This window comes from Rhopilema esculentum, chromosome 9 (assembly GCF_057945365.1).
Source record: "Rhopilema esculentum isolate cy_ngs chromosome 9, ASM5794536v1, whole genome shotgun sequence".
NCBI lineage: Eukaryota > Metazoa > Cnidaria > Scyphozoa > Rhizostomeae > Rhizostomatidae > Rhopilema > Rhopilema esculentum.
The window spans coordinates 1453579-1480976 of NC_142823.1; the positions used below are offsets into that span (position 1 = coordinate 1453579).

The window sequence follows — 27398 nt, forward strand, 5'->3', positions numbered from 1 at the left end:
TCCCCTGAGATTTCAAAACTATGTGGGCTTTTTTGAAAAATACCACATGGTCAAAAGAACAACAGCATACCTTAGTTAAGTCAAGAATTTTTCTTAAAGGCGAGTGATTATATTTTTCTATCTTTCGAAAAATTATAGTTTTTTTGACCCTCAAAGTATTTTCAAATCAGTCTGTCAAACAATGAAAATGTCAAATATCTTTGGGGCCACCACCGCAACAACAAAGACACACCCCTAACCTCGCTATGAAGTTTACAAAATGGCGACTAAATTGGGTCTGTTGAAAAATATGCTATCGTCAATGAAATCATCAAAAGGATTTGATAAAGTGTACAGAAAAGTAACATATTTTTTGGGAATACTGTTTCAAAAGATAATTATAAAATTAATCACCAAGCCTTGTTGTAGGAGTATTTTCAGTGTAGGTTGAACGTGATTCTATTTTCAAAGACGTCTCTCTCTAAAAAGTCTCCCAAGAAGCGGCAGTCTCATCGAGGAGGAATATTTCTAGTAGTGAACGATCGCCCTTTTGGATTGAGTTGCTTCTTTGCTGTGATATATGTGATAGATTGACTTCATATTGAAATTTAAAAGATATTCTCACCAGATGCTGGACTTTGTAGATACCTTTGATGTAACTTCTGCCTCTTTTCATCAGGTAAAGCTGTGTCTAGGTAACCCCAAGACAAATGGTACTTACCTGCAAAGGACACGTCCCTACAATTGACACCTCTTCACAAGGGATACCTGCATCCAAGGGGCACCTGCGTCCAAGGGATACTTCCTTACATGAGACACCTTACAAGGAACACATCACTATAAAGGACACCTCCTCACATGGGTCACCTCGGTACGGGACACCTCCCTCTAAGGCTCACCTCGCTAAACTTTGGTCCTACAGGTACCAACTGTCTGGGTACTTTAACTAGCATGTGTATCATAGATGCAATGATGGTTTCATAATGGCATGGTTTTTCAAGAACCGCAAATAGCACGCAATCTAAACCCATGGTTCCTTTAGTTACAGGTTTTGGATGCAACTGAAGGGAGATGCACATTAAGCTGGAAGGTTGATGATGATCTTCTTAACATGCAAGGCACTCTGCATGGAGGGTTAATCTCCAGTGTTATTGATACTGCAACTACCATGGCACTTACTACAGCTGGAAAAGGGAAAAGAGGAGTCAGCTTGGAACTTAGTGTCAGGTGAGACCACATCTTATATCAGGCCTAGCCATTTGAGGGGGCTCTTCTAAACTGCTGATATCCAGATGGTGTGGCTGGATAGGCCCTCATGTTTTTTAGATCAAATAATGAAAAACAAGTGCTGGCATTGTTCCTCGCTCATATTGGTAAGGAAGTTCCTTTGTTGTTTTGTTGAGAAAATAATGTGCAGGTGAATACTGACACTATGAACTGGTTTACAAATTTGTCAAACAAACAAAACTAACATTTTTTCTGACAAAATGTCAGAAACAAACCTGACAAAACTGACATCCTCAAAGAAACAGAACTGCCCTGTGTAAGGGGTATTCCCATGACCCACAATAAAGGGAATAACCCAAATCCAAAAAGGGGAAGAAAGAATTGGCCGATATTTATGTAATAAATTTATTACATAAATATTGGCCAATTCTTTCTTAGTAAATATCATTTTTTATATAAATATCATGGTTTTTTGGAAAAAGGTTATTCATTGGATTTCTTTGTTAAATGTTATTCCTTTGGATTTTAACAAAACTTTTGATGACAGAATGTAAACAGTTCCTCTTGTTTTAAGTTATTTACCTTGAGGGTAGCCAATGGTTACCTGAAGATCAGGATTGCCAAAAAGGTAGCCCAGGCTACAATATTTAATGAAATGAACATTATATTGCAGCTATATCAGTGCAGCAAAACTAGGGGAAGTTCTCACCATTCAAGCAAATTGCAAGAAGGTTGGAAATACAATAGCATTTACAGAGTCATCAATTACAAATGAAGATGGAAAACTCATAGCCACTGGAAAACACACTAAATTTGTTGGTGATGTTGGAAAGAAAGAAAGCTAGCAGCAATGAAATTTTACTGATAGATTTTAAGCAATGATCATACAAAATAGAGTGTGTATTTGCTTCAATACAAGCAACTGGAGAGTGGACAACCAAGTATTGTTTGACCAGAATAAAGTGAACATGAATTTGGTGTGGGTTGCCAACAACATGACCATGTGTGAGACCAATGTCATGATGTTTGCATTATGCATATTGAAAAGCAAGCAGTCACCAAGACTTCAAGATTGAGGATAGCAATTATCATGCTCAGAAAAACTGGTTTGACATTTTACATTATTCAAGAGACATTTCTCAAGCAAAATTCTTTATTGAGAAATCTGAATTTACAGCAGTTGGCACAAATTCACAATTTGCAACTTTACAGACATCAAAGTGTAAAACATTGATCAACCATAACCTCTAATTTTTATCACCTCCAATAACAAATCCTTAGCATGTTTTCTAAATCTTTACAACAAGGTCAGGTACTTGATGCTATTTGACTATTTTCCTCATATGCCTCAAAATTATATTGTTCTTTAAATTTTTAAATTATTCACATTACATGTTCCAAAAATGCAAATGCAACTATTGGTATGGTCACAATGTAGGGAACACATATCTTACCACACAATTTATCTGGGGATAATAGTGTAGCAGATTAATGCTAGGGCCTTGACCTTTAAAATACAGTTGCTTAATCTATTCCACCATTCTTACAAAATAAAATGTTGTTGTGCCTGTTGGAATTCAATCAGAATCTCCTTTCATGGACTCTCGTCGGATTCTTTGATTCTTTACTTTATGCAATTGATACCTGGGCTTGTGTGAGGTAGCCTTGAAGAAACTGCATGGCATTTGGTTCTAGACCTTGTGATATCATGGGTCCAAGCTAAAAGAAATATAATGCATAAAATTCTTCGACCAGCTGACATTTTTAGCTTAAAAATCTTACTGGAACTGTAAGATAACTTACTGAAGGTGTTTGAAGGCTGATTCAGGGAAAATCGAGCTTAAGACTGGATTATGCAAATGTAACAAAAATGAAACATGCAAATATAATTTTATGCAAATTCTTTTCAATAAATTTAAAAATAGTGAAAAATACCAGAAGCTTCCAATTACCTTTCCTGGGCAGCTGAGAGACAGTTTGTACAACTGCTTAGCCAAAAATTCTTTGGGTTCACTGATAACATGGAATGGATCATGTTCTTTTTTGCCAGCAAACATCAGCTCAGAGAAAGCAGTTTGATAACCTTTGATGAAAAAAATCTTATTGGAAACCATGCCAATATTCCTGGTTTTAAAACTAGTACTACAACAATATTGTGCAAACCAATAATATTTACATTTGGCAAGAAATATTAATCTAATAACTTGTCCAATACATATAAAAATACTCTAGCAATATTTTAGAGATGTTGCACTGGGTATGCCTCTTAACAATTCAACAACCAATTCAATTCATTCAACCAATTCAATTCATTCAACCAATTCAATTCATTCAACAAATTCAATGATAGAAGACACATGATATGTCAGACAGTTGAAGCCTTTATAAAACTTCAGTATATGTAGGATACTCAAAACAGAAAAGTCAATCAGATACCAAATCCTAAAAGGTTAAAAAAAGCAGAGTGCAAATTAACTGACTGTGTTTGGAGGGAAAGAAAACTCAAATAATCTATATAGGTTAAGAGAATCCCAACATCACCCCTTTAGAAAAAGATCACTTCTTCAAATATGTGGTTGGAAAACAAAGGTGAATGCAGACTGGGCAGCACCAACAGGTTACAAATGCTTGGCCTGCAGCAGATTAAATGTGATGGCGGCAAACGTTTTGGCCAACTTGTGTGTTTATCATAAATAATATGTGTTTGGCTTAACCCCTGACTTGAGCTTATAATGATGACACATTCCCAACTCAACATGGACTTTTATGTCAGATCTTAACATATTTACAATACCAACGAGATTACAACAGCATTAATCAAAAAAGAGATAGGAAACTGATACAATACTTCAACCACACTTAAAACATTACAACCAAACAAAAGCAAACCTGGAGTTTCTTCAACTTCAATGAAATGCTCATCATCTGGGACACTATCATCTTCTGGTAACTCAAACAAACCAATCAAAGCTTGCAGAAGTTGTGGCCTGAAACACATATGTATCATGTCATCATCTAAATAGGTGACTGCCTTAGGCCATTTAACTACATTTGTTGGGTTCAATAAACTACGAGCTAAATTTTTTTTATTGAATTAGTACAAATATATTTCCTCTTTTTCTTGCATGTTTGGTCCTTTTCCCTTTTAAAAACATTTTTGAAAAAAAATTACCAGAATACAATCTAAACAGCAACCTTTTATATCTGATAATAATTTTGTACAAAAAATAGGATGAATTGTGCTTAACTAAGTATCTACAAGATTAAATGAAACTTTTCTAGACCTACCAAAAGTTCACATATGTAGTTAGCATTGAAGGGGCTTCTGTCAGAATTTTAGCGATACCAACAGCACATATTTTTCTCTCAGTTGGACCTGTTACCTGTAAGTGCAGACAAATAAAAATAAATCAAGAAAACTGTCTCTAAAGTTTAGAGCCAAAATGTAATGTTTACACATAATATAAACCAGGAACTTTACATATATATTGCATTTCATTTAATCATTGTTTAGAGATAAAATACATTCCCAACTGATCATTTAATCAAATAAATCATGAAATAATCTTCCAACATACCAAGGAAGATAGAGAATAAATTTTAATCTTGAAATAAAAATCTTTGGAGTTGAGAGTCTAAATCTGAATATATAGAAAGAAATATATAATAATGTATGTGAAACATACTTTCTGTAAATCTTGAATTATTATCTTTTCAACCACCATTCCAAAAAGTCTATAAAGCAAAATATGAAAATTGTTCCTATATTGATTGAAGAATTCCAAGCATTGGGAACTTTATCTTAGAATCAAGACCTTACTACATGCAGAAGAATACATATGCAAAGATCAAGTTTATGAATTATTTCAAAACAAGAGCATAAATAATTTAAAAAAATATAACATACATCGGTACAAAATGCTAACTCTAGAAATATCCTTTGCACATCAAGCTTACACTGAAGACATTCAGCTTTATAAGGGTCTTGATTCCCTTGATGAGACACTTAGCAAATCCTCTAGATCCTATTCTTTAGTAAAAAAAGTAATTTTGACTGTAACATCTTTCTTTCTCTAACACTAATTTTCATCAACACTTGGCGTTTTTGTGAACTGTAATCAAATCAACAACATACTTCCTTTATCAGAGTGTCCCAATACTTCTGAAAAGTATATGTATATTATTTATGAAATTCTCATCATGTACCAAAGTCAACTTACCCTGCTTGTATAGAATCAATGAGTTTAATAACTGTGCTACCAGTTTGTTTCCCAGCAAGTAGACTAATATACACTAGAAACCCTGGGGAAAATATTGAATGAAAGTAATGAAAATTTCACAAAGATAGAAATCTATAAGAATTGCAAATGATAACATATATTCAAAATGGTGGTAGGTAATTATCAATAGTGTGTGACCAACAGAAAGTAATTCACTGGGCTCACAAAGAGTAACTCTTACTATCTGAGACATGGGTTGAGAAAAAGAAGTTTAACAGAATATGATAGACCTAATGAGAAACCTGGCTATATCTGAATTTAATATTTTATTCACAAAATATAACATAATGTAACATACCTTTGACGAATTTAGTTGTTTTTGAATTTTGAAGTCTTTGGAACAGAATAAGCACTACATTTTTCATATTTGGTTCTAACGATGACCTGGAAGAAAATATTTAATAAGTAATAGCAAGGAATACCAGTAGATGCATTTTTTGGAAACAGAAATAAAGTGAAAGAAAAATGGGCCTGTGTTCTCTTTGATAAATCATGCATTCTGCAACGGAACCTGAATATAGAGTCAGAAGGACTGAAGTTTGGCTTTACTATGCCAATCTTGCTATCTTTTATGGTCTGCATGCTATCTGAAACTTCATACATCTTGATTAATCAGTTAGTTGGCTTTTTAACTCTTCACAAATTTGATACTTGGTAACATGTCTAAAAAATTGGTAACATGTCTAAAAAATATCAGTTTGTCAAACATATTTGCTCCATAATTAGTTTATGACCCCTGTCTGAGAATATGTTCATTATTATTTTGGTCGTACTATGTTTTAAAAAGGCAAATTTATTTTGCAAATTGTCTTGCAAATGCATTGCCAACCTAAAATTTCTCTGAAGATAGCAATATTTTATTAACCTACATCTGATTTACAACATGTTTATAGATTACACACATCACAATTTACTATCTTTTATTGTTTTAGAATTTAATTGCTACTAGCAGAAAACATTGCTGGAAATTGCAAGTATTGCAAAATTGTCAGTCAGACAATGGACTTATTAATTTGCCAAAGCAAAATTTTTTATCTGCACCTGGACATAGTACTTATTAATCTTTCAGTCATTATCAGTCATTTACTCTAAAGTATGTCAGACAAAATGTTTTAATATTTGAACATTTACCATTCCATGTACTCTGTCAGACTCCCCAGTAAGTAGAATCCCTCATGGTCATTATTTCTTGATGCAATCAATTTTTGGAAGACACCCAGCAGCGCAAGCTGAAAGATGGTTTGAAAACAAACTATAAAGAGGTCTTGAAGCTTTACGGTATGTCATTTTGCAGCACAGCAGACTTCCATACAAAAATATATTTTTTGAAAACCTAGCATATCTGGAATTGATCTACTCTTGAAGCTAAGTTCTCTCCCATCAGTGAATCGCCTTTCTCATCTGTGAATTGCCTTTCCTATTAGTGAATCACTATACTAAATGCTGAAAACCTTTCTAATGAACCAGAAACCAATGAATCTGCTTCAGAGTTTTGACCAGTGCACGCTATATATTGTGTCCTGGCACCATAGAACCCACTAAAGCTTTCTTGATAATATTGACTGAAAAATGTCAGGTTGTTTGACAACATCCACAAATAAAGACTGATTCATCGTTTCTGCGTTTGCCATGATCGGCAGTTAAAACAGTCCAAAGGTCTGTTTTTAAAGAGTCAAAGACTTATCTTTAATCTAAAAATTGGAAGTATAGCAGAGAAAAATGAAGTATCGAGGGTGCATAATGTAGGTGCCTCACTCAAAACCTTTTAGTAGGCTAAAACTATAAATGTTCAAGCAACTGATCGTCTTCCTGTAATATGAGTGCATTAATTCTTAGCCTGCTCTACACCGTACACCCCTAACAGTGAAAAATTAGAAATAGCAGTGACAATACTCTCCACTTGAGGCTCTAGAACCCAGGGTAAACACAGATTCCCTTCCACACTTCAACAAAGCCAAAACATGAGTTTGCGTTCATTTCACAGAAATGGAAAAAAGTTGACATTTTAATTAGTCTTCAACTCACAAATATGGTCTATTCATATCATGTGATAAACCAATTACTGTTCAATATTTCAAATCTAATAATTAACATACCAGTTTTCCATCAGCAATGATCTGTTTTGAGCCTCTTTTTACATATGCTTGTAGCAATCGTGTCAATGCAGGGATATTTCCTGTGTAAAATTAACGAGGAATGAATTGTTACGTTAAAGCTGTTAAAAGGATGCAATGATGTATGTAAAAGATGTTTATTCTATGGACTCATTTATATGGAGTTTATTCTATGTGTCAAGTACTATTTTGAAAATTTTGACTGACAAGGAATTTTTAGAAACAGAGAGCAAGATTATTGTTTACAGGGAAGAGATCCAAAAGCGGAGCAATAAGAAGACAAGAATAAATCTAAAAAATTTCACACCAGTGTTTTATAATCAATAAATACTATAGCATTTTATAATTAAAACAAATCAGACAGTTATCAACATCTTATAGATTAGGAAGAGGGAGCCCTCAATCAAAGGAGGTGTTTTCGAAATCCTAGTTTCAATCAGAACATTCAATAATTCGAAATCATAGTTTCATAGTTTTTGACTCCAAATTTTTCAAAATCCATAAATACTCAAACCCATTAGGTGCTCAAATGAACAAAATGGAAGTGAATGAGAAATCAATATAAAAAATTGTTGAATAACAGATTGTTTGAAATAAGAGAGGGGAGTTACCTGGCCTGTCCCAAAGCTGCGGATTAACCAGCAGGGGAAACAATGCCATGTAGAAAGGTCCCTGAATCCCCTCCTCTCTAACCTCCAAAAGCAGTGACAGAACTTGAAAGACGTAAGGGAGAAACTCAGTTACATCTTCACGCAAGATTCCTTCAAAAACCGGTAAAAGCACGCTCTCAAATTTCGACAAATACTCTCTGCTTGTTTTTGGCATTACCCTGGAAAAAAGGAAGGTAAATCAAATATCCCCACAGGATATTGCATGTAAAAAGTATTGAATTTATTAAGACAGTAAAGAAGTAGTTACAAACAAAATACCTAGTCAAGCTAAACACTTTAAGAGTGTAAGTAAATACTAACAAAACAGAAAACCTCCTTTCTTGGGTGCCAGTTTGAAGAAGTTCAGGGGGAAAAGTTGAAGGGCAATTAGAGGTAAGGGCAATAAGGGAAGGGACAACAAGAGTGGGGGAACTAAGGGGTGGTATTTGGAAAAGCAACAGGGGGATATCTACACCTGTATATTAATCTACTGTTATTATATCAACTTACTGATTATATCATGAAGAACTCAGATAAATAGACTCAGGTCTTAGAAACTGGAAATTACTTATTTTCCCAAATTGCTATAACTAAGATTTGACCCCTAAGATTTGAGAGATTCCTTTTTCTTGAGGATTAGCTTTATTTATGTTTGGGATGCATCGAAAACAAGAGAGAACATAACTATTTGTAATGTTGGAGACATATCAGCGACATACCTTCCGACAAGAACACATATTGCTTCAAATAAGTAATGGTTGAATTGTGGCTTGCTTGGGTTCTAAGAAGAAATATTTTTGCAAATGCAAGTGAATGAAATCAGAATGGTGTTTTGATGTGAAATCCATTGCATGCGATGGCTTGCAATCAAGAAGACAAATGAAAGATGCACCATTAAGAGTAACGTAATTTCAATTTTCCTGTGTTGGCAATCTTAGGACAAAAAGCTTTTTAATCAAGGGAGCAAAACTTTGGAACAAATTTGGCTCTGAAGCCAAGGCGACATAGAGCTTTTCTGCATTCAAGAAAGCTGTTACCTTAACAAAAATAAGATACTGATCTAACACTCTTTCTGATTTCTTTTTAAAATTACTCTAGGTCTGGAATATAATCCTAAGTCAGGCTTTTATCCCATTTGCTTTAGTTTACTGGGCAAGCTGTAAAGCAGTATTAAATACTGATGATTCTAAATTGCTTGAACAATTAAAAATGAAATGAAATCACAAAAGCCAAAACCATATCTTAAAAAGCTAATATAAGAGAATTGATAAGGATGGTAAAATGGTACAGGGTTTTCTTCTTTACCAGGAATATACTTGGATTTTTTAAAGATAAATTTCATTTTCTCTGTCGCAATGGCAGACACCTTTGGGGGGAGGGGGAGGGGGGGTCGACTGCTCCCTAGCCCCCAAAATTATGAGGAAGACAATGGTTGTTTGTTCTAAAACAATGGGCAGAATGTGACATCATCTTATCAGACAATAGGTTGCTCCCCAATACTTGACCAAGTGTCCACCCCTGCTCTTTGTATTGGAAAAGCATACTTTGAAAAGATGCATGGCTTGCAATAAAGCAAAGAGATGCCTTTGCCTGAAAATACAACATACCTTACTGACAGCTGTTAATTTCCCAACTAACTTGCTTATAATCAGCTCTAAGTTTGGTGTGAGTGTTTCTTGTAGCAATGAACAGCTGCGCATAATTGCTGGAAAAGATGAATCTCGCGTAAGACATTTAAAAATCACTGAGAAATTTATGGTTTATCTAATACGTGTTTGAGCGATTGTCTCCAGGCAGGCTAAGTTGAGATGGCCTCCTACATTTGGTTAGAATACATAAACTAGTCATATTATATTTCAAAAGCAGATTTACATTTTTTAAAGAAATAAAAAACAAATCTAATATTATATAAATAAAAAACAATACTTAAATTATTGTTAATACCTGTAAAAAGATTGTTGCATTGGTAAATCTGAGTTTCCTTAAAACTTATTTGTGTTGTCATAGAACTAAATGAAAATTAAATCTACTAATATTCTAAACATTTCAAAACATTAAAATATGTTTGCATCAGATGACAACAACGTAATCTTTTCAGTGACAGATCTCAAGGGAATATAATTGATACAAAGTCAAGTGACGAAGGATGTAAACTAAACTGGGAATGCCTCTAACGTCACCAGCCTACCTTTCATGACATACTCGTTTTCATGCGAGCCTTGCATCTCTAATGCATTGAATAAGTTTGCAAATAATTGCTCTTTAACAGTCCTCAGTTCAGCAGCAGAAAGCCTTAAAAACAATGATTGATACAAACTGTGAATAGCAGTGCAATATAATTGAAGGTCTTTTGTTTTCTACTAGAATACTGGGAAAAACACGTCAAAAAATGATTCTAAAACAATTATACTACTTTCACAACTTATTCACCTGAAGAAAACAGTAGTGCCACAAGCACATCGATTAACCCCTCTGTGGAGTATGAAACTGGACGGTAAAAATATTTAGCGTGAAACTCGGAGTAGCAACCTAGAATCATCCTATTCTATACAGCAAAAAGCGTGTACAGCACTGCATATACAGCATTAAGCATTTTATGATAAACAGTAAACAGTAGTTTTATTAACTTTGCTAATAAACTGATTGACTGTAGTAGGTATCAACAGATGTTATAAATCTATCAAAATGACAAAAAAGGTCACGTATTGGACACATTTTTGGCCAATGTTACTGTCCGGTGTTGACTTCAGTTTAATTTTGCAGGACTTTGACAGCAGGACCAAATATTGGAAGGGGGGGGGGGACATTTGCCCCTTGTTTAAAGATTTGAGTTATAGGGAGAGAGGTCCCGTTCACTGGTTCATTACAACAACAATTACATTGCTGGACTAATAAACTGAAATGAATATAACAAGTATCAAAACATGTTGTAAAGCTATCACAATCATAATAAAACCTCAATATATCTGCCATATGTATGACTAAACTTTCTGTCCAGTTAAGGACAATGTTTACTTGAGGTTGATTTTGCAAGACTGTGACTGCAGGATCAAAAATTTAGCCCCAAAATATTTGCCCCTTATATATAGATGTCAGTTACAAGGATTCGTTCCATGATGGGTGTTTCACTGAAGATACAAAAAAAGCTGTGATAAATAAACAACGTACGGTGGTCCTCCGCCTGGGCTTCGCAGCGTCATAATTCTCTCCACTGCATTTGCTGCGTAGCTGTGTACAACTGGATTTTTCGCTTTTATCATATTCACCAGGAAGGGTATAACAGAGAGGATCAGGTTACGTGGAAGCTGGAAAAGCAATAGAAAACGCTGCCTCGTTACAATGGCATGCATTTTGTAGATCTTAACACTTAAAAAACATTTAGAAAACAACTATACATATCAAACTGCGCTATCCATAATGGAATCCAGATATAACGAAATTGGCAGGGATCTTAAATATATACTCTTCATTGCCTGAATTAAGGGGCTTGTGAAATTTCTATAAGTAAATAAAAGATTTAATGATAAATAGCTGCTACATAAAACGGACAACATAGAAGAGAACGGGGGAACAGCTTTTAAAATGTAAACTCTCAGTAATATGAAAAGCGTTACACCGTTTGTTTTACTATTACACTCGCTTATCTCTTACCACGAATAACCTGGGTTTCTAATGATATCGCTACAAGAACATCGACTTCTTTACTGATAATAGAATGGAGAACAACCAATAAGACAACGTTGTCTGGGCGAATGACAAACGAAAACCTTTGTTGAATGAGCCATCCCCCCTTTAAGCAGTATATAGTATGCGCATCAAAGTCAACCACTATTACGCATGCTCTTTGAATTGAAATACAGTGGCGCTCTCAATACTTAAAATTGTTGGTCTTTTCAACAAAACAAAACGATTTCTCTACTCACCACACTTCGGAAAGTGATGACGTATTTTATAGCATCAGCCTTTAAAACGGGGTATTCATCAACTACAAGAAACAGAAGATATGATTTGATTGTGAGCAGAAAAAGTTTAATAACGTGGTTAGGTGTAGTATCTCCTAACTTCTACATTGCTCTTGAAAGTGCAATCCTTTCTGGGAAGCATAGTGTCTTGAAATTCAGCAAGCGAACTGAGAAAAAGGTCAGCCCGAAGCACAACTTGATTTCAGTTAGCAGAAAAGAACACGCAGGGCGAGTCTAAGACAATAAGCATATCTACCAATGACGGGCTTACCATTAGGCGACTGTAAATCCGGAGCAATATGACTTTTGAAGAAATCAACAAGGTTAACCAATTGACTCGCTTCTGTCGTACCGTGCTAAAAGAAAAAAAACAAAATGACTTTATAAAAATACAGTTTCGTCTTTTGTGAAGATCTTTTGAGTGTTATCAGGTGCTGTCCTTCTTTGAGATCCATCGACAACTGCAGCTCAATCATAAATACGCAACTGGTTTGTGTGCTCAGTAAAAGCGAAGCGGGGACATGCTTTCGTGTCAGTAAACATAAGGGAACCTGCCCCTACTCAAGTCCGTATTTCCATGCCTATAATAACAATCACTGTCCCTAGGCCGTAGTTCTACCCTAAAACTGGGACAGTCCTTTTAACTAGTAGAGCTTTGCGCATAAACGCAAGACCGAATAGGCGCACAATGAAAGACCAGTCCTACTCTATGATTTTGGACGAGCCCTATTGTCACATCAAACCATCTCCCTCTTGGCAATCTATCCATTTTGCAAATAAGTACTTCAAGTCAAGCTTGAAGTGAATCATGGTTCGTTATTACTTAAATTACAGTATGTATATTATTAAAAAAGAACATGTATCCGTTGGAAAAACTAAAAGTCACTACTTGATTTGCATACACACCTTTGATGTTTGCTTCTTGGCGGCAAGTGACGTCACAAGATAAATCGCAGTGTCCTTCGATTTCCAGTGCTCCGCAGGTGATTTGGCGTATAACTACAAGGAGCAGAAATACAATGCTGACATCATTCAAAGGATGAACAAACTAATAATTCATAAATATAACGTAACCAAGATTGAAAATATTTTTTGGGTCTGCAGAGCAAGATTACCTGGAGAAGATTAAAGTTTTTTTGAAAATCCAAAAACGAGCATCAGGCAGTGGCATCGATCAATACAAGGAGAAGGGAAATCCACTTACTTCCAACATATAGTTGACATATTGTGAGAATATTGAAATGACAGAAGTTTCAAAGTATTTGCAGAGTCCCCTGACCAGATCACAAGCAGCCCGCCTTCGTGTGTCGATATCTGAAGGAAAGGGACAAGAGTAGCATAATTCTGTGACAACTAGCTACTTAGTAACATATAATAGCAACCAGCGGCGAACACCTTGGGGGCGAGGGAGGGGCGGTCACTTGTCAGAGGAAAATGGTCTTTTGTTCTTAAACGATGGGGAAATGTAACGTCATCTTATCAAAACAAAAGGCTTGCCCCCCGGATATTCCGCCCTTGTAAAAAGCGAACATTTGACGTGGCAATCAAACAAAACGAACTGTTATGAATAGGTGGAATGGCCTCATTCGGTATCATTTTGAGGTGTTATTGTCATTGTGTGTGTCTTAGACATGGCAAACGAGGAGCGCTGTCCTGAAAATTCTAAAGCCCGTAATTTTGAAACGGAATACGAAAACTCAGGAATTTGTATAGGTGCCACAACTTGAAATTCAAAGTGAGGAGCCATTTTCTCTCTGAAAATATGTTTAAGCCCTTCAACTCTACAGTTATGTCCAGGAAATTAGCTATCCGTCAAAGAGGGCTCACCAGAGGACTCTATAAACTTAATCCTTCCAGTTGGAAACGTTTATTCACTAACCACTAGGAACAAAAGCTGCTACTATCTGTCGCAAACTCACTGCAGCTGAATCGCCATTAAATCATTGCTAAGCTAAGATGCACTTCCTCTTCCTTGTGCGCGACGAATGGCAATTACTGAAATATGCAACTCACCAGAGCCTTCAATGTCTCTTCTGATGTACTCTTCTGGATTGTCTTCAAAAACTTCTTCATCAGCCTCTACAAAGATAAACATTTAACGTCGCGTATTTGGTAACTGCCAGGCGCATTTAAGAGGTGCAGCTTTTGGGAGATTTATGCTGAACAAATATACCTTTTAGGGCTTGTTAAAGACCAAAAAAGGTCACAGAATGGAGAGAAATTGTTTAACAATAATAGTTTTTCTAAATTCTACTTGATACTAATGAGAATTATTTCACATTAAATGTTACTTAACTGGATGATTTGTAGACCAAAATAGACTGCAGACTGATTTTTTACTCTCTACCCTGTCAACGTTCACTTCATATCAAAAAATGACTATCGTAATTCAATCTTTTTGTATAACTGCCCTGAGGTGCTAACAACTTTTGTTCATCGATCTATAGCTTCTTTACTCTCTACCCTGTCAACGTTCACTTCATATCAAAAAATGACTATCGTAATTCAATCTTTTTGTATAACTGCCCTGAGGTGCTAACAACTTTTGTTCATCGATCTATAGCTTCTTTACTCTCTACCCTGTCAACGTTCACTTCATATCAAAAAATGACTATCGTAATTCAATCTTTTTGTATAACTGCCCTGAGGTGCTAACAACTTTTGTTCATCGATCTATAGCTTCTTTACTCTCTACCCTGTCAACGTTCACTTCATATCAAAAAATGACTATCGTAATTCAATCTTTTTGTATAACTGCCCTGAGGTGCTAACAACTTTTGTTCATCCATCTATAGCTTCTTTACTCTCTACCCTGTCAACGTTCACTTCATATCAAAAAATGACTATCGTAATTCAATCTTTTTGTATAACTGCCCTGAGGTGCTAACAACTTTTGTTCATCGATCTATAGCTTCTTTACTCTCTACCCTGTCAACGTTCACTTCATATCAAAAAATGACTATCGTAATTCAATCTTTTTGTATAACTGCCCTGAGGTGCTAACAACTTTTGTTCATCGATCTATAGCTTCTTTACTCTCTACCCTGTCAACGTTCACTTCATATCAAAAAATGACTATCATAATTCAATCTTTTTGTATAACTGCCCTGAGGTGCTAACAACTTTTGTTCATCGATCTATAGCTTCTTTACTCTCTACCCTGTCAACGTTCACTTCATATCAAAAAATGACTATCGTAATTCAATCTTTTTGTATAACTGCCCTGAGGTGCTAACAACTTTTGTTCATCGATCTATAGCTTCTTTACTCTCTACCCTGTCAACGTTCACTTCATATCAAAAAATGACTATCGTAATTCAATCTTTTTGTATAACTGCCCTGAGGTGCTAACAACTTTTGTTCATCGATCTATAGCTTCTTTACTCTCTACCCTGTCAACGTTCACTTCATATCAAAAAATGACTATCGTAATTCAATCTTTTTGTATAACTGCCCTGAGGTGCTAACAACTTTTGTTCATCGATCTATAGCTTCTTTACTCTCTACCCTGTCAACGTTCACTTCATATCAAAAAATGACTATCGTAATTCAATCTTTTTGTATAACTGCCCTGAGGTGCTAACAACTTTTGTTCATCGATCTATAGCTTCTTTACTCTCTACCCTGTCAACGTTCACTTCATATCAAAAAATGACTATCATAATTCAATCTTTTTGTATAACTGCCCTGAGGTGCTAACAACTTTTGTTCATCGATCTATAGCTTCTTTACTCTCTACCCTGTCAACGTTCACTTCATATCAAAAAATGACTATCATAATTCAATCTTTTTGTATAACTGCCCTGAGGTGCTAACAACTTTTGTTCATCGATCTATAGCTTCTTTACTCTCTACCCTGTCAACGTTCACTTCATATCAAAAAATGACTATCGTAATTCAATCTTTTTGTATAACTGCCCTGAGGTGCTAACAACTTTTGTTCATCGATCTATAGCTTCTTTACTCTCTACCCTGTCAACGTTCACTTCATATCAAAAAATGACTATCATAATTCAATCTTTTTGTATAACTGCCCTGAGGTGCTAACAACTTTTGTTCATCGATCTATAGCTTCTTTACTCTCTACCCTGTCAACGTTCACTTCATATCAAAAAATGACTATCGTAATTCAATCTTTTTGTATAACTGCCCTGAGGTGCTAACAACTTTTGTTCATCGATCTATAGCTTCTTTACTCTCTACCCTGTCAACGTTCACTTCATATCAAAAAATGACTATCATAATTCAATCTTTTTGTATAACTGCCCTGAGGTGCTAACAACTTTTGTTCATCGATCTATAGCTTCTTTACTCTCTACCCTGTCAACGTTCACTTCATATCAAAAAATGACTATCGTAATTCAATCTTTTTGTATAACTGCCCTGAGGTGCTAACAACTTTTGTTCATCGATCTATAGCTTCTTTACTCTCTACCCTGTCAACGTTCACTTCATATCAAAAAATGACTATCATAATTCAATCTTTTTGTATAACTGCCCTGAGGTGCTAACAACTTTTGTTCATCGATTTATAGCTTCTTTACTCTCTACCCTGTCAACGTTCACTTCATATCAAAAAATGACTATCGTAATTCAATCTTTTTGTATAACTGCCCTGAGGTGCTAACAACTTTTGTTCATCGATCTATAGCTTCTTTACTCTCTACCCTGTCAACGTTCACTTCATATCAAAAAATGACTATCGTAATTCAATCTTTTTGTATAACTGCCCTGAGGTGCTAACAACTTTTGTTCATCCATCTATAGCTTCTTTACTCTCTACCCTGTCAACGTTCACTTCATATCAAAAAATGACTATCGTAATTCAATCTTTTTGTATAACTGCCCTGAGGTGCTAACAACTTTTGTTCATCGATCTATAGCTTCTTTACTCTCTACCCTGTCAACGTTCACTTCATATCAAAAAATGACTATCGTAATTCAATCTTTTTGTATAACTGCCCTGAGGTGCTAACAACTTTTGTTCATCGATCTATAGCTTCTTTACTCTCTACCCTGTCAACGTTCACTTCATATCAAAAAATGACTATCGTAATTCAATCTTTTTGTATAACTGCCCTGAGGTGCTAACAACTTTTGTTCATCGATCTATAGCTTCTTTACTCTCTACCCTGTCAACGTTCACTTCATATCAAAAAATGACTATCGTAATTCAATCTTTTTGTATAACTGCCCTGAGGTGCTAACAACTTTTGTTCATCCATCTATAGCTGCATGTATTGTTGCATAGTAGTTTTTGTTAAAAGTGTAGTATATAGCTTGATTTAATTTCCAGTGGAATGTTTAACAAACAAGATTGACTTCAAGACTTAGTCACCCTTCAAATAAATTATGTGAGGTCAAGGTTAGTTAGCATATCTGGATGGAAGCTAGTGATTTTGCAACTGGTTGTCAGAGAAAGTGTTGAATCATATAACAGGACAGAACATGGTTAAGAGCGGGGGCATGAAAAACTTTTTATGAAGATTGGTTTCAAGGATACTTTACGAGGAGATTTTCTAGGCATTTCAAGATGATGTTTTGGACATTTTTTGGATATAATGGGAAACTTGCGGAACGGTAAAGTTTACTTTTTCTATTTAAAATTGTCCTCCCTCTTTTGCCTGTACCCCAACAATTTGATTTCATAGTCTATCCAAAATTTAAAAGCTGAATATAGGCTGTAGTAACGAACCTCTAAACTCCATATTGGGTACAATAACCTTTTGGCAAATGCTTTGCAATGTGCCTTCCTCTTTGAACAAATCCTTGTAATGTGGTCGCTCGCAAACTGATGCCAGGAATAAAATCGCATTGCTTACAAGCTGCAAAAAGAAATTTTATAACATTCACTATATTAATATACACCCATCATAATAATTGAAATAGCTGCTAAGTTGCGGGTCATGCATATATTGCTCGATATCGTATAGGCAGGGCTGTACACACTTTAGTGTTCATTGTTTAGTGTACACACTTTTCAAAGAGAAAATTTCTTAACAACCTTTTTTGCTTAGATGATACTTAATTATAAAAATTGCTTTCTGAAAAGTGTAATTAAAAGCAAAGGCTTAACATTACAATAAAGATCGACATTGAAATAATTAAATTCAACAAACAAAACGCTACTTCTGTGAATAGCTTTAATTAATGTATGTATTTTTTAAATATAACGATGTTTAGTTTCATTTCATGCTTCTCTTTGATTGAAAAAAATTTGCACAGCGTTTACTTACCAAGTCATGTTTGACGTCATTGTTTGTAGATGTCAGCAATGTCCATACGGCTGTGACGAAATCTGGGAGGTAAGGCTAGAAAAAGAAGAATATTCGATACTGCGTTGGGCTATCCAAAGTCTTTAAAAAAATGTCTTGATGCTTGGAGAATTTCAGGGAAATTACGAGCAAGATGGGGAGGATTGATTGCCAGCTTTTCAATAACATTGTCGCTTTTTCATACTATGGGAACCTTTCGACAGAGCGAATGCATCCTTCATAAAACATACTTTGAAATCATGGAAAGCAAAAATTGAGTTTATAGGGAGCTCATTGATAAGTTTCAAGGACATTTATCATAGAATTGCATTTTATGCAGCAAATTTTAGCAGGATATTTTTCAGCAGATGTTCGCGACTCCTTGATCAATGTTTGCTTTAAATTGACACTGATACTGCTTAAATACCATTTATTACCAATTATCTACATCACATCAGTATCACATCTTATATTAATTTCTCTGGAGGTATATTACTTTTTAAGTTTGATGTAGTTTAAAGAAATCGTGAAAAAGTGGAAAAATGGCATAGCAAAAATAATAATGTTTTTATATTAGCTAGCAAAACTATACCTGGAATTCTTCGTCATATTTCTGCGCATAAAGTGTCACATTATCGCATATCTGCGACCTCAGTTTTTCCAGCGGACCAGCTTCATCAGAGTCCTGCGAGCAAAACAAATCTTTATTGAGTAAAACTTAAAACTCCACCACTTCTAATACATTTAGAGAGATAGAGAATATTACCACTTTAGACTAGCACGAAAAATCACAACGATTTCACTTTTAAATTTGTAATAATTTTCATTGAACGCTCAACTCTATATAAAATTGCAGGAAAAGACTGGAAGTTGATTAAGTTCTTATCAAGATGTGGACAGAAGTGAGCCAAGGACAGAAGGGGAGGGCTTCTTCTTCATGAAAAAAAATTTATACAGGCCACGCCCTTTTCACAACCAGAAAACACCCTTGTGCCAACAGGGAACGTCAATTTTAACTAAAGGGAACGCTAACTTTTGGCTACTTAAAGGCAGTTTGAAAATCATAGGATTACATCACAGAAAGTATGCTGTCAAAATATTACCAATTCCAAATTTTTTCTCATCTAATTTAGAGGAGTTACAAAATTGATCCTGCCAAGAAGAACCAGTCCCCCCCCCTCCCCGTGGCACCGCTACTGTGTATAATAACCAAATAGTCGAATTATATTCAAAAAGCTGAGAGCTCAATAGCAGAGAAGATCTTGTAAACATATGAATATGGGGTACACAAACAATATGAGTTAAGAATAAAATTACTTCTGTTTTAAGAACAGCAAAGTCTGTGACAAGCAGAAAATGGAAGTTTGTCATCCATCTTCTCATGTTATCTTCGAAATATTCTGGCAAATCCTGAAACAGAAAAAGTGCAAAAACGTCATCTACTTTCATTACAGCAGAAAAAAATTAGCACAATTGGTTGAATTATTAGAAAAATCTTAAAAGAAACTAATCACTCAAAATATTTTCAATTTCTCTAATAAAGAAAATCGCCACTAAAATTTTATCAGTTTATCAGAACTCAACAAAAAAAACACAGCGCATCAATGTATTTATAAAACAAAAAAAATTAAATGTCGAGTTATAATGCTGTTAATGTGTTTTTCACCAAAGAATATATGAAATTAAAATTATGATGACATATTGAAATTAAAATCCAATTATGTCTTCTGCTCTTAAAAAACACACAGGCTTCTTACCTGATAGTTCAAACTGTAGAACAGCTTTGAAATGATGACAAGAATGTTAAAAGTCTCTTTCAGTTGCTTGGCATTGTTAAGATTAGCCTTCACTGTTTCTAATTGTTTCTGAACAAAAACAGAAAAAGTCATCAGACTGGAGAATATCTTGTAATATCGCATCTCAGCAATGTCAAATATTTGGAAATGCAATGGAAAAGTGAAAACATAGCAAGCTACAATCCTGGCCAAAAGTTATTGGACTGGCTGGCAAATTGTAATCTTTCTGAAGAAATACGCTCCCCACCCCCTCACAGTCAATGTTGATACGCTTATTTCTGCATATTTCGATCACTGTTACCTTGGTATTTTCCAGAAAACCAACATTGCTGCAGGGGTGGGGAGTTTTTATAATATTATTGGGGTAAAGTTGCAATTTTAATGGTTTTTTCCATCAGTAATGGTTTTTTTATTCGAGGCTTCCCAGAACCTAAACTTCAGACAACATACCAAGACTCTTTTTTGTACTGCCAGGGAATACGCTCGATAAATTATCAACGAAGGGTGGGGGAGGGAGGTTGAAAAACCTTGTTTTCAAGTCAACAGTACCGAATTAAACTCAAAGCCGTTAATGAATAAGGGGTCACCAGTCCTCCATTACACATTTACGTTCGTGTACACATGGGTGGAGATGCGGCAATGTACCTCAGAAAGTGTTACAAAACATACTTGTGTGTATGTCTACAGGACTCATAGCCATGCTAACTAAGTGATTAATTAAGTTTAAAACAGGCTAGAAGGAGCAATTCAATTGAAGTTGGAACTGATCGTGACAAACTTAGCAGCAATTTTGAAGCAAAAAGTTTTCTGTCCTCACGCATACACTCACAGAAAAATAATCTTAGTACTCTGTTTGTTGTATCGCAACTAACCTCAAAAAGATCGGTCATTGGCGCAGCAAAGTTTTCTAAAACAAACTTTAGTTCCGTCCAAAGCTCTTGCGATTTGAACGAATAACGAAACCTTGGATAGAAATAAAGGTAATAATAATTATATTAACCCTGCTGGCAGCAGACAAAACCTAAATGCTGTAATCGAAGAACCGAAAACGCAAACGATTGGAGATGTAAACTTTGTTTTGAAAGTTCAGGAAAAGAAAGGTAATTGTAGTTCGCAGTACTGAGTTAAATGCATTTTTTCCTTGCATTGCATTTGGCTTCTTCAAAGTTGACAGTTGCCTCTAATTTGCTACTACAGGAACTGACGGACAGCTGGATACGAACCCCGGACTTTCAGGACACTAAGGACCCATTTACACTGTCCCGTGCAAGTTTGGAGCCGTGACAAAACTATCGCGATTTGCTTTTCTGTTTACATTATTGCTGTGCAACCGAGACGATTTTTCTCTACTGTCCGCAAAAGTTCTGATCCTGCTACAAAAGTGAACGAATTTTGTACCGTCACAGTTCCGTTTTTGAACGGGACAGTGTAAACGGGGCCTACGTTGACGAGGAGCAAATGCTGGCAATCTGGAAACAATTTCATAACAATATATTGTTCCTTGTGGTTAATTGTAGTTCTTACCTTTTGAACAATGAATGAGCCGTTTGCAAAATTCCGTTCACTTCATGAGGCTGTCCTGTTTGGATCCTTTGAATCATTTCCTGATAAAAACAATCCAGAAGTTCATAGAGCCATCTAATAAATTTCCATAATGTAGAACTTTTGCAAAAAAGTATAAAAAAACTACCCTACATCACCTATATCATAAACAAACAACATACTGGTTGTATAGTAAATTTTAATGAGCTTCTAGTAGGACCATAAACATTTGTTAGCAGTGCACAGAATGTCTGCTAAAATATTTAATCATATTAATAGACAAATTCTTGCCCATTCACGAAAGAACTAGCTTTTGAGAGACCATAAAGAGGAATTCCTTGCTCATTTCAAAGCTAGCTTCCATTATACAGAGGGATGAAAAGACTGAAATAGCCATTGCATGAATGACATTGTAAACAAAATTCAATATGATTAAAAACAACAGATATATAATCTTGTTCTGTTGGTACACAATTAGAGATTCTCCGGCAAAAGATATGTTACCGACTTGTTCACAAACACAAAGTTTTAAATTCATCTTTTAAAATTCAGTGACGAAATAAAAAATCGATGAAATCTAATAATTATTGTGGATTTTCTTCAAAATTGCAAGAAGTAGCCTTAGTAATATCAAAAAAGGTTAAAGACTTGATTTGAAGCCTAACACAAAAAAGGAAAGTATATGAGGAATAATAAATTATAATGTGCATTGTTTTTAGATGGCTTACAGGTAGGAGGTTTTGCCACTTCTCTGGAAAATCTTCTCTTCCAATTATGCTGATAGCATCACTGAGCTGTTGAAGAAAAAAACAAATTCTTAAACTCAATTAAATTTTTTTCATATGATGTAAAGTAAAAGTAACAACTTAATCTGCATTTTTTGCTATCCAGGGAATGCATATAGCTAATCAAGCATGGGCCACTTATATCAAGTTATAAAAGTTTAAAACAACACATAAAAAGACTTCAAAAAAGCCAAAAAAATAAAAAAATATTAGGATCCAGGTTAATTAATATTTACACTTACAAACAATATGCTTTAAGGAATAATAAACATATGTATTAATTACTATATATGTATTTACTCATGAACCTTGCATCAAACTGCAAAGTTTTAAACATCCACTAAAAAAGATTGCATAAAAGCTTAACAAAAATTAAAATACTAAGACCTTGCCAATTAATATTAACAGTTAGAAACAATATGCTTCTAGTAAAAATAAACATATTAATTACTATATATAAATGTATTTATTTATGAACCAATCTCGTGTCTAATAAAGAATGAGCGATTTGTTTTTTTGACATTATAACGTTATTTGAAAGCAGTTTCAACAGTATTTTTAAATATCAAAATAAAAACTCTATAGCATATATCAAAATAAATATTAAAATTTATACAGCTGATGAAATTAAATGATATTTGAAAAAAGCTTAGCAAAGAACTTAAATAACAACACTTATGATAGTATATATGAAGTTAATATCAAACCTGTCTTTGAAGTGCTTCTGGGTTCTTCAGCATTAAACTGACTATCAGCTGCTTAACTAAAAATATTTGTAAGAAATTAACTCTTTAATGAAAAACCTCAAACATTTTCTTGCTTTTTCAATAATTTTTTATTTTTAAAAAATAAGTATTTCTTAAAACAGTTTGATTGTATGTGAACCTGAGATTGAAAAAAATTTGAAACATCAAATATTTGTGGCAACTTAACGTTTTAATCGACTAGCAAAATATGTATGTATAGATACTTATCATTATAAAACAAATATCATCCATAGGAGGGGACAGAGAAATTTGCGATGGCATTGACTACTTGGGAAGAAACTAAAATTTTGGGGTTATCAACTTTTGAATTTGAAAATTGATAAATTTAAACTATTTTTAAAGAGATTGCAAATCTGGGGATATCATAATAACGATTCTATGATTTAAAACATAAATATATTGAACAACTAGTCCTCACTAAAGCAGTTCAAGGTGAAAACCTATTTGAAAATGATCAAGCAAAACCATTTCTTGCTTAATAATGAATTGATAAAATGAAGAAATGTCATACTTGATAAACGATCTGCATCACATATTTTGTTTGCTTCTCCTTCAACCTACATATGGCAAATAATGATATTTGGTCATCTGGCAAATGATGCTGCTGGTTTTAAAGAATGGGAGAAGAGGACCATACAATAACAAAAATCAAGAAAAAAGCACAAGGAACAATAAACATTAATTACTATAGATGAGACAGGAACAAACTGCTGGCAGATAATTGCCCCGTAAGTGTCACATGAGAACATTCTTCAGAGTTGTAGGTAATAACAGTAAAATGTCGTGTTTACAATAGGTAGAAAAACCAGCATAGTAAGCTACTTGCCAATCAGAAATTTATAATAAAAAATGCCAAACAGTTTAGCATACAATCAAAATAACGACAGACAGGATGTTTTAGAATGGAGTACATACGATTCGCCAGTTTCTTTTCACATAGTTCTTGAAATTGACTGCTGCCGCTACCCTGATGTACATTTCACACTCGGGGCTATCCAGCAATTTTAAAAGCAGCAAACCATAATTTGGGACACCTTCCACAGAGTGCAAGTAATCTTCAGCTGAAAATCAAGAAAAATGTTTTTCAAAACTCTATGCATCTTTCACAGCAATGAAAATATGTTCTTTATTTCCTTGCTAAGGATGTGTATAATCGACAATCTGTTGCAGAAGGGGTTATTCGTCACAAAAGCTAGATTGGAGAAAAGGGTTGATATTTGGCCTTCTTTTTACACTTCTCTGAATGGCAGGGTTTACTTGCAAGCAAGCAAGAAAGTGTTTAGTTGTTGAGGCGGCTAATAGCAGATGTGAAACTGTGGCTTGTTTTCCCAGAATGCTGTGCTAGCAAATACCATGTGTTTTCATTTACCAACCTCAGAAGGCTGCACAGCTGAGATAGCTGAAGGTTTGGGAAAAAGATTTCAACAGGACTCAAAACCCATTATATCCAGAGTGCTTATTGTTTTGGCCACTTATCCATGCAACCATGGTGTAGCGCATTCAAACTGAACTGTAATGCAACATGGACAGAGAGGCACATACATTGTCTCAGATCTCAGGTCTAATTTTCATTTTCTTACAACAAAACGTCCTTCAAAAAAAACTACTTTAGTAGCCTTTAAATTTGACTTCAAAAAACCTCCAATACTATGAACTAAATAGATAACATGTTAAATTTTTGACAGCAAATTGTGGTCAACATTGGTTTGTAGTTGTTGATGAATAAAAATGCAGACAACTACATAAATCAATGGACTATAATATTTGGTGACCTGGCTTAAAGCATTTTAATCTTGCGGTCAGATATACACATAACACAAAATTGCCATCTTTTGCATAAGATCTACTAATGGCATAGCTATATGTGAACCACTGCAAAGTAGGGAATGTGTTCTCCATAAAACGTTTTTTCCTTATATGATGTCTGTGCATTTTTTCAAATTTAGATTAATCTGCATAGTTGCAGCACAGATTTCTTGTGTGTGAAGCCTGGCCACAGCATTACCATGCCAGACTGGAAATTACATGCCTGCGATATATTGCCCACGTACTCAAATTTTCCTTTCATGTACTTTTGCATTTTGGCCCACAAAGTCCCTATTTTAATACATTTCACATTAACAACAATACAAATTTCTTTAAAGTTCGTGATTTCAGGCATGCAGTTGTGCAGTCAGGCGCATGAACTTGCCTGTGCATGAAACAAAGTTTCCAGTCTGGTTACTATGAGGCTTATAAATGCTACTCAAAAACAGAATTCTACATTACTGTTTTGCAACATTATTTATTCCCGCACAAGCATAAGCAGAAGAAAAAACTTTCACTCTGGAATGTGTAGATTCAATTTCCATCCCACTAGCAGTTTGCTGTTTGTGGTAGTTTTCATTTTATATTGGGGTTTGTATTTGTGCCACAGATAACTGGTACCAGCAGAAATGTCTTACAGAGTTCTTAGGTACATTTTACTGCTTTCGTTTAGGAGTGAGCAAACACTTTCTCGAAGCTTCTGGACACATGCATTCAATTCAACTAACAATCGATAAAAGTTTATGTTCTAATTTGAAGCTTATCTGGAGTTAAGACATTGACATCATTTCTAGATATCTAGATATGCAAAAGTTTGAAATAGCTCCTAGTAGTCTTATTACAGAAAGAAATGACTGTCTTAATAAATTTCATTCTGTTCTGTTGTTCATAGGTTCTACAAACACGAGCCATCAGACAAATTCGAAATTGACAGTCCTTACCTTTCTTTCGCTCTTGTTTTTCTGTTGAAAGTGTTGCTTGAAGACAAACTGATAACTCTTGCAGTGTTTGAGGGTTTAAATCTAGAGCAGCTTGCGACATTTTGAGCTGTGAATAATTCAGGAATTTTACACATCATGGGGTAGGGAAATTAAAGAATAAATTGATGAAGAGTAACTTACACGCTTATCAAGCATAAAAAGCCTGCTAAAGAAAAACTCAAGCTTTAATATGTTTCGTTTTGGACATATATTTACCGTTGGATGACGTTCTCCAGTATAACTTCTGATCTTATTTTAGCAAATTGTCCCGAACGTGCACAGGCTTCGCTTAGGCCGTTCTATTCCTCCCGCCAAAAACATGCGCAGCACTGATAACCGCTGACCTGCTCCGCACGTTAATGACGTCATACAATAAAATCACGAAGTACAATAATAATACAATTTTATATCAACGTTTCTATATGACAACATTAAGAGAAAGCATTGCAATGCAAAATATATTTAGTGCCCAATTTCATCAAAAACCACAATATCTCTTCCCTGACCGAACCTAAGACAAATTTTTGCTAGCCACATTCTTTATTTTCGTATCAGGTATATTCAAGAATTCAAATTCCTTAAAAGGGTTAATAGATTTTGAGTTACGGGGACGTGCAAATATTTAGGGGAACCTTTTTTCTGAAAAGGGCGGAATTATTGGAATCAGTTTTTGAAATATGTGCAGAATTATGGGTACCATTTGAAAAAACATGCAATGGGCACCATTTTGGGGAAATGTTGTAAAATTATTATGAAGGAAATTTAGCATAAAAAATGAATGTCCAGTTAGAAATGAAAGTATGAAATTGATTGAGACTTTGGATACTGCAGCTTGATAATAGAATTGATAATAAATACCATGACAAATAAAAAAAACATAATATTTGAAACATTCGACAACTTCTTGTTACATCATGACAATCCGATAAATAAACAAATCCGGCAGTAGACAATTCCTTGTTGTACCATTAAATAGACAAGGCCATTATATTAAATTAAATTTAACGTTTCGACTCTAGCTAGAGTCATCTTCAGTATATAATAACGGGGGTGAAAAAACAACTATAAATATGGAAAGCTTAAACAAAGGGGTCATATCCTATGTGATGAAGCAGTACGCTAAAGGAGCAACCAGGACGCGAGAGAAGACACAAGAAATAATAAACAACCCAGAGAGATGAACAAGGAATAAAGACACACCAAAGAAAACAATGCAATGAATGAAATTGGTGGGCAATGTTGAGATTCCGGGGCAG

At 34.8% G+C, this 27398-nt stretch overlaps 2 protein-coding genes across 3 annotated transcripts; one reads left to right on the forward strand and one right to left on the reverse strand.

Annotated features, from left to right (window-relative positions):
• The first annotated feature begins 214 nt into the window (after positions 1-214).
• On the forward strand, positions 215-5093 carry LOC135689130 (acyl-coenzyme A thioesterase 13). Of its 2 annotated transcripts, none has more exons than XM_065206251.2 (3): positions 215-340; positions 1022-1206; positions 1880-5093. In XM_065206251.2, exons 1-3 carry the CDS (start codon positions 260-262, stop codon positions 2049-2051), a joined length of 438 nt encoding a protein of 145 aa, XP_065062323.1. In that variant the 5' UTR covers positions 215-259; the 3' UTR covers positions 2052-5093. The 2 variants fall into 2 exon arrangements, with proteins under 2 accessions (XP_065062323.1, XP_088966295.1); XM_089110169.1 differs by having other exon boundaries at positions 245-421.
• On the reverse strand, positions 2314-26510 carry LOC135689124 (exportin-2). The gene is made up of 32 exons (XM_065206246.2): positions 26359-26510; positions 26104-26209; positions 24272-24417; positions 23868-23913; positions 23297-23352; positions 22533-22598; positions 21787-21866; positions 21135-21225; positions 20224-20331; positions 19784-19876; positions 19059-19151; positions 18449-18523; positions 17908-18037; positions 14226-14291; positions 13417-13526; positions 13119-13211; positions 12484-12568; positions 12174-12235; positions 11419-11555; positions 10439-10542; positions 9858-9955; positions 8970-9031; positions 8212-8429; positions 7583-7662; positions 6618-6715; positions 5785-5870; positions 5427-5508; positions 4893-4941; positions 4495-4589; positions 4096-4193; positions 3159-3289; positions 2314-2925 (listed from the first exon to the last, which is right to left on the reverse strand). Exons 2-32 carry the CDS (start codon positions 26201-26203, stop codon positions 2836-2838), a joined length of 2928 nt encoding a protein of 975 aa, XP_065062318.2. The 5' UTR covers positions 26204-26209; positions 26359-26510; the 3' UTR covers positions 2314-2835.
• Between the last annotated feature and the right edge of the window lie 888 nt (positions 26511-27398).

Bases quoted from the DNA above. Each gene is read 5' to 3' on its own strand.
- LOC135689130 (XM_089110169.1), top strand. From the start codon at position 260: ATGGCGACTAAATTGGGTCTGTTGAAAAATATGCTATCGTCAATGAAA. The intron at 422-1,021 runs GTAGGTTGAACG...TGGTTCCTTTAG, and splicing joins GTTGTAGGAGTATTTTCAGT to TTACAGGTTTTGGATGCAAC. The intron at 1,207-1,879 runs GTGAGACCACAT...ATTATATTGCAG, and splicing joins AGCTTGGAACTTAGTGTCAG to CTATATCAGTGCAGCAAAAC.
- LOC135689124 (XM_065206246.2), bottom strand. From the start codon at position 26,203: ATGTCGCAAGCTGCTCTAGATTTAAACCCTCAAACACTGCAAGAGTTA. The intron at 19,152-19,783 runs GTAATTTTATTC...TTTTGCTCGCAG, and splicing joins TTGCTGTTCTTAAAACAGAA to GACTCTGATGAAGCTGGTCC. The intron at 3,290-4,095 runs GTTTGCTTTTGT...TTTTCATCAAAG, and splicing joins TGAAGTTGAAGAAACTCCAG to GTTATCAAACTGCTTTCTCT.